Source organism: Cimex lectularius, unplaced genomic scaffold (genome assembly GCF_000648675.2).
Source record: "Cimex lectularius strain Harlan isolate CLEC.00 unplaced genomic scaffold, Clec_2.1 scaffold321, whole genome shotgun sequence".
Classification (NCBI taxonomy): domain Eukaryota; kingdom Metazoa; phylum Arthropoda; class Insecta; order Hemiptera; family Cimicidae; genus Cimex; species Cimex lectularius.
In genome coordinates, this window is record NW_019392921.1 from 375171 (window position 1) to 392807 (window position 17637).

Here is a 17637-nt window from a genome sequence, read left to right on the forward strand (position 1 = left end):
TGTAGTGGTCGTAAAGATGGTCACCATCAGTGACCAGACACTTGTAATCTTGGGCCATTTACGTCCATCGTTAAACGCTGGTCGATGATGGGTCATTGTAGGAATTCACTGCTCACCCTGTTTGTGAACAGGCAGACTTTAATGCGAGAGAAAAACCATTCGCAAAGCTATTGTGCACCATTCCTTGATTCACTATCAGCCATTGCACGTAACCTACCCTTCAGATAATAGCAAAGGATTGTGGAGGCCGATGTAGAGGTCTTTACTTAAAAGCAAAGGTGGTGGCCGACATGTTGATCAGTAAAGCCTAAAGTCAAAGGTGACCCAACAAAAACTACATGAAAAATGTAGAACTTGGTAATAACCAATCCATAACCGTTTGTCATCCAGAGTACATTCTGAAAAGAAGTCGGCATGTGGATTGCATGAGCTGAATAAAGCCAAAAACCTCAAAAGTATAAAATTCAATGCTTTCCTTACAGAACAAAAGCAATCCGTTTTTCAGTCATATGGCAACATTTGCTGAAAAATGGATTAAACAACAACAAACAGCGAACTAGAGAGTAGTTGGGTAAGCCCAAAAAACCAGGACCCTTCCCAAAGCAGAGTACCACCCTAAAATTGTATTGTCACAGACTGGTCGTCTTCTGCAGTTTTAGTATCCTAAATCCAGGTTGGGGAGGGAAATCGGTGGCCGCAACTTATCTCTGTAAGGCAAAGGTACCAGGTTCAAATCCAATTGCCCTGCATTTGAACCTGACATACTTATAAATGGGCTTTAAAAATAAATAAATATGTATAAAAAACTGGCACTCTAACTGGGGTTTTATATAACCTTGTAGTTGAAATACCCTCGTTTAAAAAGAAAAAAAAATCCAGGGGGAAACACTGCTGTAAAATACTGTTATGAAAAGATGGACAGAAAACAACAGTTTATGCCCTGCAGCAATGATCAATTGAAAGGGTTCTTCTTCATGACAATATTCACCACACTCACAATAACGACACACGGCTATCAGGCTTTACCAATTCCACAATAAAGATCTTTTTAAACATCTCAACAACTTTTTGCATGCGACATACAAAAACTATAAGACAACATGAAAAATGTAATTCAAGGGTTCAAAACAAGATTCAAAACTTCTGAGGTTGTGGGTTGGCAAAAATGTAGAGCATAATAGTAATTTAAATTCAGCTCTTTTTAATTGAAAATATTTTTTTTTTCTTTACAATGGATACCAGAAACTGGAGGAGTTCCCCTCATGAGCACTACACCTTATTGTACTTTATCCCTGGCTCCGTTTGGGGGGGGGGGGGTTGCAACATGCTTGTGAATTTGAGCCCCCAGGACCAAATTTAGGGTCACTGAGATCCAATCCTGCCCCAGACCTTCCATAGATGAGTGCCATGTCAATTTGTTTCAATTACGGCCACCGGTCCCCTTAGGCATCAGAAAAAAAAGTCCAGAGGCAATGGTGGGGATCGAACCAACACCCTCAGGACCTACTAGCCAAGTCTGGCGCCTTAACCACTCAGCTAAGGCCCCTTCTGTATCTCTAATTTAATGGTTGATAATTTATCCATGCATGCTTTTAAAACCAATTTTGTGTTGACATTCAAAAAATACTACCACGTTTAACAGAAAGCGTACAACGATCAGCAGGTAGGTATTTTCTCGACCATCTTAAAAACAAAAATCGACTTACCTTTTTAGGCGAATTTCGTTTTGTTCTAAGAGGAGGCTTCGGCCTCTTTGGTTGGTTATTAGTATCATCAAATGATATATAAAACCCTTGTTCAGTTTTCTCATGCTGTTGGGAGAAAGAGTTTCTAATAGGCGTGTAATTCCGAGTTGGTGACGGTATCCTGTACGTTCTGTTGCCTGATGTTATGTTGATTTTGCTCAATCCAGCTGTTAGCTGTTCCTGATCCTCTCCTGAGCCTTTCCAAACAAAAAATATCTTTGTTAGTGCCTACTTGTGCCTGGGTTCACAAATTCTCTTAAATTTGTAAAAAGAAAATCTTTTTTCAAAAAATAAAGTACACGATACGTTACAATGTAATATATTTTATATTAAATAATGAGTAGTCTGTTAAAATTTTACATTTGCGCCAATAAAATTTGCAAGCAGTCTTCATGTTAGATCTTCAAATTTCACCAAAAATAATAAACATATGGGGCACCTCAAACTCAGCTTTTTATAGTGTGTTTAAATAATATTTACAATTGAGCATGCATTTTGCATGAATCTTACCGATAAACGATATGCTCTGGGGCTCCATATCATCGACTGGAGGAGTCGGCAGAGGTGCGTGATTCACAGATGATCTAGGAGGTGGTGTCGGAGCCGAGGCAGGCGATGAGGAATTTCTGAAATTCCCAGTGTCACCACTTCCATTGTGGAGGAAATGAGCCTGCTTTGGAGAACTGCTCAGCGATGACGGTTCCATACGGTTCGACCAAGTGTTCGTATCGGGAGTGTAAGGCTGACCCCAGTTCCTCCTTTGCTGGGGCTGAGGTTCGTGTAAATAGAACTCTCCTTTGTCCTGCCTGTTGGTGTAATTTTCATCATAGTTGTGTAACGTGAATCCTTGGTTATATCGTGTGCTAAAGATTAAAAAAATTAAATTGAAATTTTAATTGTGCTATCTGTGTAAACTGAACAATTTCTGTTTTTGCAAATGCTCTTTTTACATTAATGTGATACTACTTTACAAAATTACTAATTAGTATTAATAGTAGTAACATCATAAAAGGTACTCACTTGGCAGAATAAGTCCCATAGTTGGGTTGCTGTTGAGGTTGGCTCAGACTGTGCCACTGTTGGGTATTGTTAAAAGCTTGCTGGCTATTTGCAGTAGACATTAAACTGTGCATTTGTTGCATTTGCTGTTGTTGGTTGTTAAAAGAGTTCATCTGCCTTCCGCCATTGAAATATTCATGACTGTTCATGCTGGATTGCTGGTTAATATGTGGTGGCATCTGCTGGTTGACTAACGGAGACATTTGGTACGGTTGGTTGCTGTAAATGGGCTGCTGCTGCGGTTGTTGCTGCTGCTGCTGCTGCTGCTGAAAGTTTGGAGTGTGGTTGTTGAAGTTGATGTGCTGCGTGCTGTAATTGCTCTGCTGGTGCAATGAAGCAAAACTCTGCATCGGCGCCATGTGCTGTTGCGGCTGCGGCTGCTGCTGTTGTTGTTGCGGTTGTTGCTGTGGTGGTGGCGTCTGTTGAAGGTTCTGAATGTTGACGGGTTGATTTACAATCTGATTGCTCTGCAGTTGATTCTGTTGATTTGCTAATCTTTGCAGATCCGCCTGGATTTCATGTAAACTGGAATTCATTCTATTAAAAAAACGATAATTTTTAACTGACTGTTTATTATAGCATTTATTCCATTAAGAAACAAGCACGTAAATTATTAAAATATTAAATATCATATTTTAAAAAATGCACAACTTAACTCAATGATTACTTTTATTTCATAAAAACTAATAAATTAGTTTTGATGGTAATGACAATACAATATATTAAAAAATATAGTATTAAATAAAATTAATTTTAATCTTTAAAATAAAAAAGTACTCAAGGCTCAATAATAAAAATAATAACCTCGATGACTTAAAACAAAACAAAAATCACAACAATAACCAAATATGCTGAAATTGTTTATAAATACATACTGAGCAATAGACTGTTGATAAGTTTCAATATCCATATTTTCCATATCTGGTGTCTTTCTTTCTTCCGTAAAACCTTCTTTAGACAGCCACTTTTGTTCAACCTCAGTAATGTCCTACAAATGAAAATTAAATAAAATTAGCGCTTGTTTATAAAATTACTATACTCAATTATTAAAAATAAATTTAAAAAATAAAATAAATGAAAAAACCATAAAACTCTCTAAAATACTTTAAAATACCTGCAAGGAAAACGGCCTGGCAGGTTTGGAGTCCTTCACTGGTGTTTCTGTCGTGGTCTCCCTGCCAGGATCTGAATCAGGCGATTTCACCACCTTGCCCTATTACCAACACCAATAATTATGCCCAAAATCCATGCACACTCACCATAAAAGTAAGTCCATGCAAATATTCATCAATAAAATAATAAACTAAATTAAAAGAAAAACAAATCTATAGGTAAGTTTTTATTCATACAAATTATTAAAAGATTAGTTATTTGTATAAATTAAACTAGAATGTGCAAATTGTTTAACGTGAATAATTAATCAGCACTTAAACAGCGCTTAGATTTAATTTTTATAGTAAATGTATCCGTTCAAAAGAACGGAAAAATAACTAAATATTTAATAGTTGTGCAAAGATTAAACTGTTTTCCGTCACCAAGTGTGAATAATGATTTCTACCTTGGAGACTGCTTGCAGAAAGGCAGCTTTTCCCACTTTCTGCCTCTGACGGTTCAACTGCGCTTCCATCCTCCTCTTCTCGCTTTCTATCCTCCTGCGCTTCTCTTCAAGTTTGAGCCTAATATTCATCAACTGAGATCCCATGACAGTGTTGTCAATTTGGATGTCTGTTCCTGCAAACAGTTTGACTTAATTTCGACTAAAATTTAAAAAAAAAATTGTAAGAAGAATAAAGAAGAAGAAGAAAATCAGTATTTCCCATATCTGAATATTATCAGAACAAAATCAGTATTTCCCATATCTGAATATTATCAGAAGAAAAACGTTTGTAATTAACTTAAGATTTAATTTGTTTTTTGCAGCATCAAATTGAGAATGGAAAGGACAACAGGCCTCTTACCATTGTCTTGGTGATCGTTGTTCTGATTTGCCATAGATTGTTGCTGCCAAGTTGTCGTGTTGTTTGGTAACGCAGCAAATGTTGTTACTTTCTTTTCCTTCTCAACTGGCCTTGTATCTAAACAAAATGTTAAAAGCTGTGGTCACCTATATATTTATTTTTGAAATCTATTTTGTTAAATATCTACAGTTTCTCACTGAACAAGTAACTTATTTTTTAAGTTAATTGCAAGGCAGGACTTTTTTAGGTAAAATATAAATAAATATTATAAAATAAAATATAAAAATAAAAAACGTACCAAGGGGTGATTGAGGAGCAAGAGTAGGTGAAGGGCTGGGGTCTAGAAGTAGTTGTTGTAAGCCAGCACTACTTCTAGTTTCCTCAGCCCTCCTTTGACCTTCAATAAAACTATTATTCCTTGTTAAGGTAACTACTCTAGGACTTGTTTCTGGCGCTATAATTAAAACAAAAATAAATAAAAATAAATAAATAAAATGGAGAAAGGAAGAGGAATCCTTTTTTTTTCTTTTTCTACCTTGCTGTTTTACATAAGTTTCTTGCAGTGCATAATGAAGTGCATCACTGTTGTTGTCTAAAACACTAGATCTTGCTATACTTTCTCTCCGACCTGAATGAACTGCAGGTTCTTTGTCAGGGTTGCGCCCAAGTAGATGAAGGTTTTCCTGCGACCCGCCGAAGTTTTCTAGGGTCAGCTGGGAGTCTTCCGAAAGGGAATTTCTCCTCGACCGGCGACCGGCAAACGACTGCTTCCTCGGCTCCCAGTTAGTGGGTATGCCGGCAGGCTCTGTCGATCTGTTGTTCGGTATAGGAGACTCATTGCCGCCGATGACCGAACTGAGGGTGGTAACTCCACGCCCCCTGTGCACCACAAATTCTTCCCCACCTGACCTACTAGAAACAGACATCCTTACATAGGAGAACAACAAAGAGTACAAACACACAACTGTTTTGAAATAAACTTGTTGTAAAAAATTAACAAACATTGAAAAATATATATATTTATTTATTTTTTTGTATTTTATTTTATTTTTGGATTTAGCAGGAATTTTACAAAACATTAAGTGTAACTTTATTTGTTTGATTTTGTTATCTTTGAAAAAACAAAACAAAAAACTAAAACAGTTGTTAAATGAAAATGTACAAACCTATTATCTCCTTGATCTGTATGGTGATTTGTATGGTTCTTCTTTAAATTTCCAGATGACAAGACAGGCGTCCCTAGAATGAAAATAACACTGTTAATGCAATTATGACAGACAGCATACTTTTATGCTCTACAAATTCCAAGCCAAACTATTCCAACAACTTGAACAAACTTATTGAAATCTACTCCTCTACAATTATATTTAAAAAAAAAAAAATAAATAAAAATAAATACACAATCCCTTTTGTGAATAATAGCACTTGCATTGAAATGTAGCAAACATGAATTAAATCTAGATTGGCATCTAGCTAATTATTGAAAATGAAAATGCATTTTATTAACTTGTTAAAAATATAAGTGATGAAATGAGGTTAATCAACATCCATCATGATCATAATCAAAAAACAGTATTTTTTTTTTTTTAATTCTAGTGCAATATATAGTGTAAGTTTAAATTCTGTTCCTTTTTTTTAAATCGGAGACATGTAAACTTTAATTTTTTGTCTAGTTTCTCACTAAACAAAAAATTATAAACCAACTCACCAGGATAACAGGATGTGAATAGGAACTTAACTATTTCAAATTTCAGATACTCATCAATGTACACTTTAACGGTGAAAACAGTTTTGAATTTGGAGTTCGTTATTAAAAAAAAAAAAATTACAAATGTATTTATTCGATTCACAGGATGCTTTGGATGTGGCTCACTGAAGCATGATTCAGCCTGGTGCAAATTTCGGCCTACAATTATAAACTTAAAGAAATTAATGTTAAACAAACAAATAAAACGGATTTGCTTTAAGGATTTTGAATAATCCCATTTTAAAAAAAAATGTTTTAATACATAGTTAAACACATCTTAAAAACCATATTTTACATTCTTTGACTTTCTGTGGAAATCGTAGTCTCGTACATTTTGTTAAAATGGAAACTGTGTTATTGAATGCAGTGCCAGGGAGATAAAAAGGCTGGGGATTACCAATAGAAGAATAGCAGTCTACTCAGACAGCCAGGAAGCAATTGCCTCATCGACGGTGAAGTCCAGAGTCGTTCGGGACTGCATTAGAGCCGTGGACATTGGGGAAAGTAACAAAATTACCCTCGTCTGAGTGCCAGGGCAGGCAGACAATGAAGAGTCCACAATGAGGACACCTATTGGCCCTGAACCCTTTTGTGGCTTACCACACTGCCAAAAATGTGGATCCATTAAACAATGGATTAATAAGTCCTCCGCTTAATGGCAATGTAGCCCAGGACAGATGCTTACAAAAAATCTATCAAAGAACCATCGCAGAAACTAACATCAGAATGGCTAGTCTAGGACTAGAATAATAGTTGGACTGCTAACTGGACTTGACCGGACTGTAGACTCTGGAGGCTTATGTATAGACTCGGAGTGGCAGAAACAAGGCTGTGCGGATATTGCGAAGAAGAAGAGATAGCTGAGCATGTTGGTGGTTGTTGGTTGGTTGATGGAAAAGTGGATCAAAATTTGCACCAGGGTAAATCACACGTCAATGATATCCAGAGAGACCTGTTAATCGATATTAAATTGCAAAATTATTAAGTTAAAAAAAAAAAATTTCTGTACCACGAGTAAGTATTTATTATCAGTTATAGTAGTTACTATCAGTACTAGTAGTTCAAATAAATAAAGTTGGAGAATATTTCATCTATATGATAAAAATAGATATCAATTTTTTGTAAATAACTTGAGAATGGTAGGTCCAAATTCAAAACAGTACACACCATTAAATTCAGCGTCAAATAACCTTTTTAAAAAATGAACATTGATGAATATTTTGATATTGGAAATAGTTAAGTTCCTACTCGTATCCCGTTATCCTGAAGATTTAGTTCGTAATTTTTTGTTTTATGAGATATTGGGGGGGGGGGAATTGTATCTCAAGGATTTTCACAAAAACACCCCAATAAAAACAAAAATATAGGGAGGAACAGAACTTAAACTCACCCTATATTCACATAATAACCCACATTACTACATAATTCCTCTGTTGTATATATGAATGGACCTGGAATTTAATCATAGTGATTTTATTCGACCTACATGTTTTCTAAGCAAAATTGTGTACTCTCCTCACTTTCAATTTTCCTTTTTTTTATGTTTTTTTTCTCCCATGAATACTTTGAATCACGGTATGGTCTTGAAGAAAAAGCAAATTCAATTGATCCCGCCAAGATTTCAACCTATTTTAATGTCATCATCAGAGTAAAACAATCTTATGTATGCCTACAAATTGACAAAATAAGTGTTTCATTGTAGATTTCAAATTTCTTTTTGAAACTGTTTATGTTAGTCCTTGGCAATGTTGGGACTGTGTCAGTCTTCCAAGAAATTTGAAATCATCAATTAAAAACTTAATTATGTCAATTTGTAGACATACTTAAGATTGTTTTACCCTGATGATAACATTAAAATAGGTCGAAAAGTTGGCAGGAACAATTTTTTCATCAAGACTATACTGTGATCCAAAGTATTTGTGAATAGAAAAGTGGTTAATACACCTAACATTATTAGGTTACTAATTATTACTATAAGGATACTATATACTATAAGGTTACTTAAATTACTATAAGGATCGTCATAATTCCAAATCAACCCCTCCCCACCTTAAAAAAAAGTCTCCAAATTACTTAATTAAACTTTTCACTGACGATTTCAAATTTCTTTGAAGACTGATTGAGTCCATGCCAAAAGGACTGTAACAGTATCAACAGTATGTTTTTTCTCGTTGTTCGCGCAAAAGACTATATGTTAAACGTAAAAAATTGTCTATTTTATAGAATTATATTTCATTACTACTGAATTGCAATTGAACTTACAACTTTCATTTTCATTTTATTTGGTTATATACATTTTGCTTGCCATATAATTCTGACTAATATGTATATTCAAAGGAATTTTTGCCAATCCATACTCTTTGTTCACTGGTAAAGCTATTAAATTTAATTAAATAAGAAATAACACTTTTCAAAGAAATAACAATGTCATTAAGAAATTATGAAAGAAAAAAAATCCAAAATGCATACACAATATTTAAACTACTATGTATAATAATAATAACAACAATACCACAAAAGTGTAAAAGTATATTGGGTGTGTGCATAAGTTTTTTCCGACCGCTTACAAAGTGGAGAATTTTTGAACCAAAACACCGAAAATTGGACTTATTTCTTGTCTGTTATAAGACTTTTACACAAGCAAAAGAATATATTCCAGAACATTGACAGTATTTCATATAAAATTAAGAAAATTATGTTTTGGATCCAAAATAAAATAAATTCATATTTTGAAAGGTCGACTTTTTTTTCTGAAAACCAAAAAAATTATAAATACACCCAATAATAAATTGTCTGATTAGAGTTTCTAAAAGTTAAAACAAATTGTACCACCATTCTGCCAAATACAATACACAAAACATAAAATAAATAAATAGATAAATATAAAATGTATCCTCTATAATAACCCAATACTATAAAAACAAATAGTGATGATAAATGGATGATTACAAAAACATTAGAAAGAAAAGTGATTTACAAACCTGATGACTAAGCTATATTACAAGTTAAAATAAAAATACAAAAAAACCATGCAGCACACACAAGTGAATTATATTTATTAAGTTGCAAAAAAATAACATAAAAAACAATGGTTGTTAATAGATCATCATCACTGTATAAATCAAAAAACAAACCAAAATTGATACAAACAAAAACAAGCAGGTGTGAATGATACAAAATAAAACACGGGCAAGGAGTAAGACATTCTTGGACTGGTGGGATAGGCAGCACAAAAGCTCACAGAGGCTTGGGATACAGGCAGAGAAAACACAAGGCCCTTTTGAGATTAGACTCTCTTGTCAAGTTCACCTGAAAAGGAGGAAGGGGAGTCTAAACCACTTCGTAGATCCGGTATTGCGGAGACTGCCTGGGGAAGACTCCTCTTGTGAGCGACACCCTGGAGGTTACGACCTTCCGCTGCAGACATTCCCCAGTTACAAAAATCCCAAACTTTTGTTATTTATTTATTTGTCATTCTTCATTAACTCTCAAGACAAGCAATTCTGCTCTCTGCTCTTATCATTTGCACAATACTGTCTTGCTTATTACCAACAGATTTTTATTTATTAGTATTATCAATTAATTTAGATGTATCTCATAAATGTTTGTTTATATGCTGCTGGTAGTTCTTATGGATCAATGGCATGTTGTTACCTATGTTTACATATGAAAGGTTTGGAAAAAATTCACATTAATCTCTTTCAAATCTTAATGGATCTTTTCCACATGTCTCTTTGTTAAAAATGGTTAAACAAGTAAAGATTGAATATGTGAAACTATGAATTTTATCTGAAATTATTTGCCTATGATGTTTGTAGTAACATTGTTTATCTGTGTGGGAATGTTTTGGAACGGAAAGAAAAACCATAAATCTTAAAGTCACCGTTTACTAATATATTTTATCAATACTGTGTGTTTTGTGGATCTGCATAGAAAGAAATGATCATTTTGAGAAACCACCAGGTAACCAGAAAAGTTCATGCAGGTTTAAATGGTTTAATAATTGTCAAATTAAAATTAGTTTAAAAATATTGTATTAGGAGAAAATGGATAATAGTCTCCATCGACATCTATAACCTTCTCCCAACGAGTTACTAGTCTAGTATGAAATCTAGTAGTAATCTATGTCTGTTTATGAAAGTTTGGATCCGAGAGTTAAAAATTATTCAGCTCATTTTCCAGCTGTTGGTGATTATTAAAGAAAAAAAAAGTGAAAGTCAAAAAGGTCAGGTCCAGAGAGTACGAAGGGTGTGGTATGACTTCCCAACCCAGCATTATTATCACCTCCTTTGTAGTTCTGCTGTATAAGGTTTCGAGCTGTCCTGATGAAAAAATAACACCTTTTCTGTTCACGAGAGCAGGTGGTTTCTGGCCGGGGCATTGCAGTTGGCTTAAGTGGATTTATGCGGTGATGGAGAGGCCACGGGGCTGGAGTTTGTAGTGCACAATTCTTGCCATACTCCACAAAACATCATCTTTTGGTGATGAATATTTGGTCAATGGGACAGTATCATTTGTGACAGCCATGACCTGGTGTTACTGTACAGGATCCATTTTTCATCAGATGTGACATTCTGGTCAAAAAATGTCTACTGTGTGCTATGAAAGCAATGAAAGGCAAATGTATAGATGCTGAAGCTTGTTACCGTTGGTCAATTTATGAGGAACTCATTTGCACAGCTTCCATCTTCCATGAATTCCCAATTCCCAATCTAGAGCAAATCATGTCATCGCTCGTACAGTATGAACATGTTCCTGACATGTTATGATGAATCACATTTGATAGCTCCCTCAATTCTTTGTCATTCAACACTTTTTATTTTCAATCCCCTCATCCTCATAAGCAAACTTTTTGAATCACTTTTAAGCACTGTGTTCACTTATTGTTTAATCAAGGAAATAGTGGAAATTTTATGAGCTGCCTTAGCTGCCCTTGTACCGAGCATAATTCATACAATAACCATGCATGAATCGTGGGTTTTGAAGCCATGGGAAAGAGTTTTTACAGTGAACTGTTCAAGACTTTTTCTTTATGAACTTCGTTATCCTCTTGTTGATGTAAACATCTAATCCTCTTATTTAATAAGAATGTTGATTAACGGAATTGAAACAATAACAAATGAAAAAATGCACAAACTTTGCTGGTTCCTGGTAAATTGTATGTAATAAAATTCCAAAATACTCTTTTGAATCCAAACCAAAAATCTAGCAACTCTGAAATACCAAGTGTCACCTAAAGCCTTTATCAAATTACAAGCAAATATTGTTTTCTCCTTCATTTTTTTTTTCTGATAAACTACACAATTTATTTTAAACTATTATTTAACCTGCAAGGGATTTGGAAGAACAAATTGGCAGGAAGAGTAGGTTGCAAAATTTTTAATATTTTCTTTTGAAACGGTTGGGTGTCACTATAAAAGCCTAAGTGCCTTTTATCAGAGATCAACAGTTTTTGTGATATATACGAACAATTAAATTAAACAACAGCTTGTCTAAAGTGGAAATTAAGAATAGAAAGGAAGATACGTTTACTGATTTATGATGTGCGTGTACTAATAATATAATCGTGTATTAATCATGTCATGTATTGCAGCCCTATGAAAAAAATTAACTAATTAAAAATTAATTATGAGATACTCTAAATATTTGTAAATACAAGCGAACGGTTTATATTTACCTTATATCCAAAAATTTGACATAGTATTGTCACTTTTGAAAATTTTGATTTGGTTATGAAATCAAAATAGAGTGATAAAGCTAAGAAGCAAAGTGCAAACTTCGCAGATATACGCACTCGACAAAAGCCAAGCGACACAAACAAGATTATCATCATTATTTGACAAAATAATTTTCATTCGTTACTTAAAAGTTTAACTGTTAACTAAACAAAACAGAAAAAGGACAAAATGTGATGCTATATTCAGGTGAATTCTAGTTAATAAATTCTTTAAATTATTAGTGTTTTTGCTAAAATTAATAATTAAGTTCTTTAAATCTATTTGGTGTTTCTTTTTTTATATAGATTTCAAGAAATACAAATTTGGTTAACTCAGTTAAATAGTAAAAATTAAAAACAAAAAATGCCATACCATTTGTTGTATTTCTAGAAGCACTGTTTAATGTGACACATGGCGCAGGGTGAATTTCCAGCACATTAAAAAGATCAGCAAGAAAGACTATTAAATTGTGTTTCATCGATCTAAAAATAAGAACAATTGGAGATTTAATCATCACGAAAAGAAAACGTACAATAAAACAAAATCCCCGACATACCCCCTCATATAATAAACATCTTCGGGAGCCATATGAAAAATATTATAAGGAAGCGCTTTTTGACAGAAATCGCTGACTAGAGTGAGATTGCGAACACAATCCGGGACGGTGGGAAGCTGTGACACACATATACTCGACCAATGGAGTTCTTCCGGACAATAGAAGGAAACCAGGCCTGCTAAACTAGCACCATCGCAAAGGTCTTGAAGTTGTTTCGCTTTAGGAAAGTCTGGGCATCTCTTTTCCTGAAAATAGAGTAATTAAAAGTATAAAGATGTTGCATTGAACATGATGTGATTGTTTACCGAATCCTCTTGATCCGCCCTGAGTTTAAGGGCTGTTGTTACTTGATTTATCCAGAAAAGAAGCGCACTTTCATAGTCCTGCGGTATCTCTTGGTCTACACTACCTGGCATGAGTCTTTTCACAGCTGCATACACAAATTCCGGTGTCGCAACTTCTTTTGCGTATAACGTCATCACAGCCTGCATAACAACTTGGTGTGCACTCTAAAAAACAATTTCGGCTCATAAAAATCATAATGGGACGATAATAACAAGCATGAAAAATATTACTTATGAAAATTTAAAAATCACTCACCAGTTTGATAGGAGTTGTCTGAATTAGAACAGTCTCTGTTATGTGAGGGTCAGAGATATAGACTCCTTTCCTCGCTAAAGCCTGGAGAACGCCCCCATGGTTGAGGTTGTTGAAATTTGGGTCGGAATAGATATTTGACAAAGCCATGCAGTAGAGTTCAGCGTTTGCAAGGCAGTGGACAAGCTGAGGCCTAAGGTGTTCCTGATCCTGGTGAAAATTTTAAATTTTAAATAAAATCGAACTGGACATAGTAAATCGGTTGCTCGTACCTCATGATTCCGATAGAATTGCTCATGGAGGTTTTCGGGTACTCTGTTGTTGAACGCTTTTGAAAGAAGCCATTTTATGGTTGCCCTCTGCTTTGCCTGAAAAACAAATTTAATTATTCATTCAAAAGTTGTTCAAAATGGCAATTATGGTGTTTGAAATTGTTCAGTTGATATTTTCCAAGTTTATAATGGGAAAATATTTCGAACTTTTCTTTGTTATTTCAACCATTTATACCACCGTACCATTTATTTATACAAAAACAGTACTTCCACCACAATGCTATAAACATTTTTAAATTGTGTTATTACTTTGAATTTTTGAATTGAAAGACTTTTAAGTTGTTATCCATGCTTGAAACATAATACTCTATTTTCTTCAATGCTAGATTTAGATGAATAATAGCAAACAGCTTGACCAATTTATTTATTGATACCAACAATCAAATGGCAACCATAAATAAATTGGTTGATGCAGTTTGCCATTATTTGTCCGACATTATTTTTGTTTGAAACTAAATTAATTACATTAAAATATTTTTTGTAAATGATTATAAAAACTAAATTAGCCTATATCAATAAAAATGCTGTTATTCACAGGAAAATATGTGCAACCTACCATACTTTCCTTTTAACATCAAGTTCAATACTATTATTTTCATCTTATTCTAATAAACCAATGTCAGAATCAAGCGTGCCCCACATTAACTTAAGTTTTTCTTTGAATTTAGTGCATTCAGTCACAAAGTCAGGAATTAATTTTGATATTATAGCTTTAAAATTTTACACTGATGTGAGGTCCTACCACAAAAATTTCACAACCACGTAACAAAATAACTCGGAAAGACAACGGCACTTGCCATATGTTCATAGGGCTCTAGGTTGAAAGTATAAAAAATAACAAAAAATTCAGACAATATGTAGTGTCGCTATTTGTACAAAAAAATATCCACTGCCCTCCCCAAGACCTCAAGTAGGAGTTAAGGGTTAACATATACAATGTGTTGTTAAATAAATTTCAACTAATTGTTACTTAGACAAAGGAAAACATTTTGAAAAAATTGTTGTTTACCATATAATAATGTTGAGTATAAATTAAAATATGAATTAATGAAAAAATATCTTATGTAGTTCACTACTTTCGTGGTCCGCTTGACCAATTAATACATGACAATTAATTAAGGTTTTTAGTTGAGATGAAAAAAGTTAATGGCTCGAGAGGGATTGAAAAATGGCAAAAAGGAGGGAAAACTCATAAGGTGGGGTTGAGATGGGGAGTTGACGTCCGAGTGGATCGAGGTGACGATAGCTCAAGTGGTAGAGCAGCGGCGTATCTAGCCGAAGGTCGTGGGTTCGAATCCCTCTCGTGCCAGACTTTTTTTTCATCTCAACTAAAAACCTTAATTAATTGTCATATCTTATGTAGTTTGCCCATTTCCGATCCTGGACTACCTAACCTCACAGATTTAATCTTAATGTCCCCACTTTCAGATGTGGGTTTGTGATGAAATGCCAATACGTTTCTGACAGACCGAAACATTAAGATAGGCAAATTAGGATTATCAGAAACAGCCAAGCAAGAGTTTCATCACTCCAAAGACCTCAAGAAATATCTCAATTAAATTATAGCAAATATCACTGTTAAAATAATATCAAAATAATAGTTTTCTAACAAACAAATCAAAATGAACACAATGGAAACAATGAACTTTGGAATTCGTGGAAGACAAGAGACTGGAAAGGCTGAAAGGCAAAATAACATGGGGACATTTCATCTCGAGATTTTGAGCACACCACCTCCAAGTTGGCTACATCAACTTTTTTTTAAAGAGTAATCTGCTACCGGAAAACATCAAAAAGAAAGGATTCTTCGAGTGAGTGTCCCATTTCCATGATTCCTTTATTTTATTCCTTTGAGGCTGCACAAAGATAAATTTTAGCTGCCTTTTGTTTGTAATTTTTTGCTTAAAAAAAGATAATTTATTTTTCATTAAAAATTTTTTATAAAAGACTAACAGTCTTAACTAATAATTTATCATAAAAAATTTTATATTTCCTGACTGAACAATTTACGGCTATCAATGAAAATTGGATAAAATAACATTTAATCTTAAATATTTACTCCATCTTTAATTAAAAGAAATAACCATCATTTCCCTACCTTGATTATACAATTTTTTTAAAAAATTTAAAATTATTTAAAAATTAAATTAAATTGTAAATTAAAATTCGATTCTTATGTAGTTTGGGCTTTTCAGATCCTGTTCTACCTAACCATACAGATTTAATCTTAAACATCCCCATTTTCAGAGGTGGGTTTGATGAAATGCCAATATGTTTCTGTCAGACCGAAACGTAAGAAAGGCACGCAGACCAGGATTATTGGAAACTACCAAGCAAGAGGTTCATCCCTCCGAAGACCTCAAGAAGAAATTCACAATTAAATTAAAACTAATATCCCTGTTAAAATAATAATAAAATTTTAATTACTAATAATTTATCACAGAAAATAATATTTAGCCTTAAAAAGAGGTATTTAATTACTCTTTAATTAATAGAAATTGCCATCATTATTTCTCTACCTTGATGTACCAATTTTTCTTTAATTTTATTAATTAATTTTTTTAATTAATTGTAATTTTTTTTTGGTAATGCAAATGTTTTTAATCAATTGAGTTAGCACCAGTCTGCCCTCGAAAATAGCGATTCATGTGAATTTAAATATGTGGAATTAAATGTGTACAATGTAAAGCTTGTCCATTTGTTTTAAATATTAGGTTAAAACTATTCAGAAATCGTGAGATGCGGTCTGGTGTGGTGTAGGTTTCAGAAAAACATTTTCTTTGTCCAGCCAACGTTTCGATCTTTATTGAGATCATCTTCAGGGCCTGGGATTTACAATTTTTCTGAAACTTACATCACACCAGACCGCATCTCACGATTTCTGAATAATTATCGATTAAGGTAATTAATCACCACACATTAGGTTAAAAGTTTATATCTATGTCTTTGTAAGAAAAATAGGTCAAAAATTAACGAAAGGAAAATTAACTAATTTAAAGAGAAACCTAGTACGCCTCCGCGGGGAATGACCCCCGTATAAAACATGCCATTACCAAAGCTTATACATCAGTTGTTAGAGCATGAGATGATCTAAACTGTTAAAAAAAAGGTCATCGCGAATCGACGGTCCTTCGGCATATTTAGTAATATATTAATAGTTTTCTGGTAGGTACATAATAAAAAAATTATACTGTGTTGCAAAACAATTGGATAGTTAACAGTAGCCAAGAAAAATTGGATTTCATGGAAAAATGCAAGATGTAGACTTGTGGTCTGTGAATAAAGAGTTGACAAACTGGAGATAGCCGGTCAACCTTGACACATTCTTCACTATTTACTAGGACCGGACCGAGACCACCGCGGCTTCACTCAACTGTCCAAACCGAAATAATTTCCATGCTCTATTAAAACAAAATTATGCAATTTAGAAACAATATTAAGATTTCGTGCTGGCAACCTAAATGAAAACAACTACGAACCATCGACAATATAAGTACTACTAACTTGAGAAAAGGACGAAAAATGTACATACTCCAAAAATACATGTATAACACATTTAGCGCTAAAAAAAAATCATAAATATACAATTTAACAATAACTCACAAACAACACTTAACCGTTTAAAACAATACACAAATTATATAGGAAAAGAACGATAAACGTAAAAGATCAAAAAGACCGACAAGAACGATAAAAAAATTCCCGTCTTAATCCTTCAAAAACACCGACAAACAACATCATTGTCACTAGCGGGATTCGAACCCACGACTTCTGGCTAAATACGCCGCTGCTCTACCACTTGAGCTATCGTGACTTCGATCCACTCGGACATCAGCTTCCCATCTCAACCCACCTTTTGAATTATGAGATGGGAAGTAGTGACCGAGTAGATCGAAGTCACGATAGCTCAAGTGGTAGAGCAGCTG

The 17637-nt window shown here is 34.0% G+C and overlaps 1 protein-coding gene across 15 annotated transcripts in view; it reads right to left on the bottom strand.

The window, feature by feature from the left end:
* Positions 1-17637, bottom strand: part of LOC106673154 (patronin) — an 88445-nt gene that overhangs the window by 12648 nt on the left and 58160 nt on the right. For 9 of the 15 annotated variants that reach the window (XM_024229320.1, XM_024229318.1, XM_024229319.1 and 6 more), the window contains exons 2-17: positions 13652-13747; positions 13383-13589; positions 13088-13291; positions 12783-13027; positions 12599-12708; positions 9819-9926; positions 5929-6001; positions 5298-5674; positions 5061-5216; positions 4763-4879; positions 4363-4535; positions 3919-4017; positions 3680-3792; positions 2766-3341; positions 2256-2608; positions 1707-1942 (exon numbers count right to left, since the gene is read on the bottom strand). In XM_024229320.1, coding sequence (XP_024085088.1) covers positions 1707-1942; positions 2256-2608; positions 2766-3341; positions 3680-3792; positions 3919-4017; positions 4363-4535; positions 4763-4879; positions 5061-5216; positions 5298-5674; positions 5929-6001; positions 9819-9926; positions 12599-12708; positions 12783-13027; positions 13088-13291; positions 13383-13589; positions 13652-13747 — 3243 coding nt within the window. The remainder of the gene's footprint in view (positions 1-1706; positions 1943-2255; positions 2609-2765; positions 3342-3679; positions 3793-3918; positions 4018-4362; positions 4536-4762; positions 4880-5060; positions 5217-5297; positions 5675-5928; positions 6002-9818; positions 9927-12598; positions 12709-12782; positions 13028-13087; positions 13292-13382; positions 13590-13651; positions 13748-17637) is intronic. The other 6 variants (XM_024229311.1, XM_014405162.2, XM_024229310.1 and 3 more) reach the window with 6 other exon arrangements.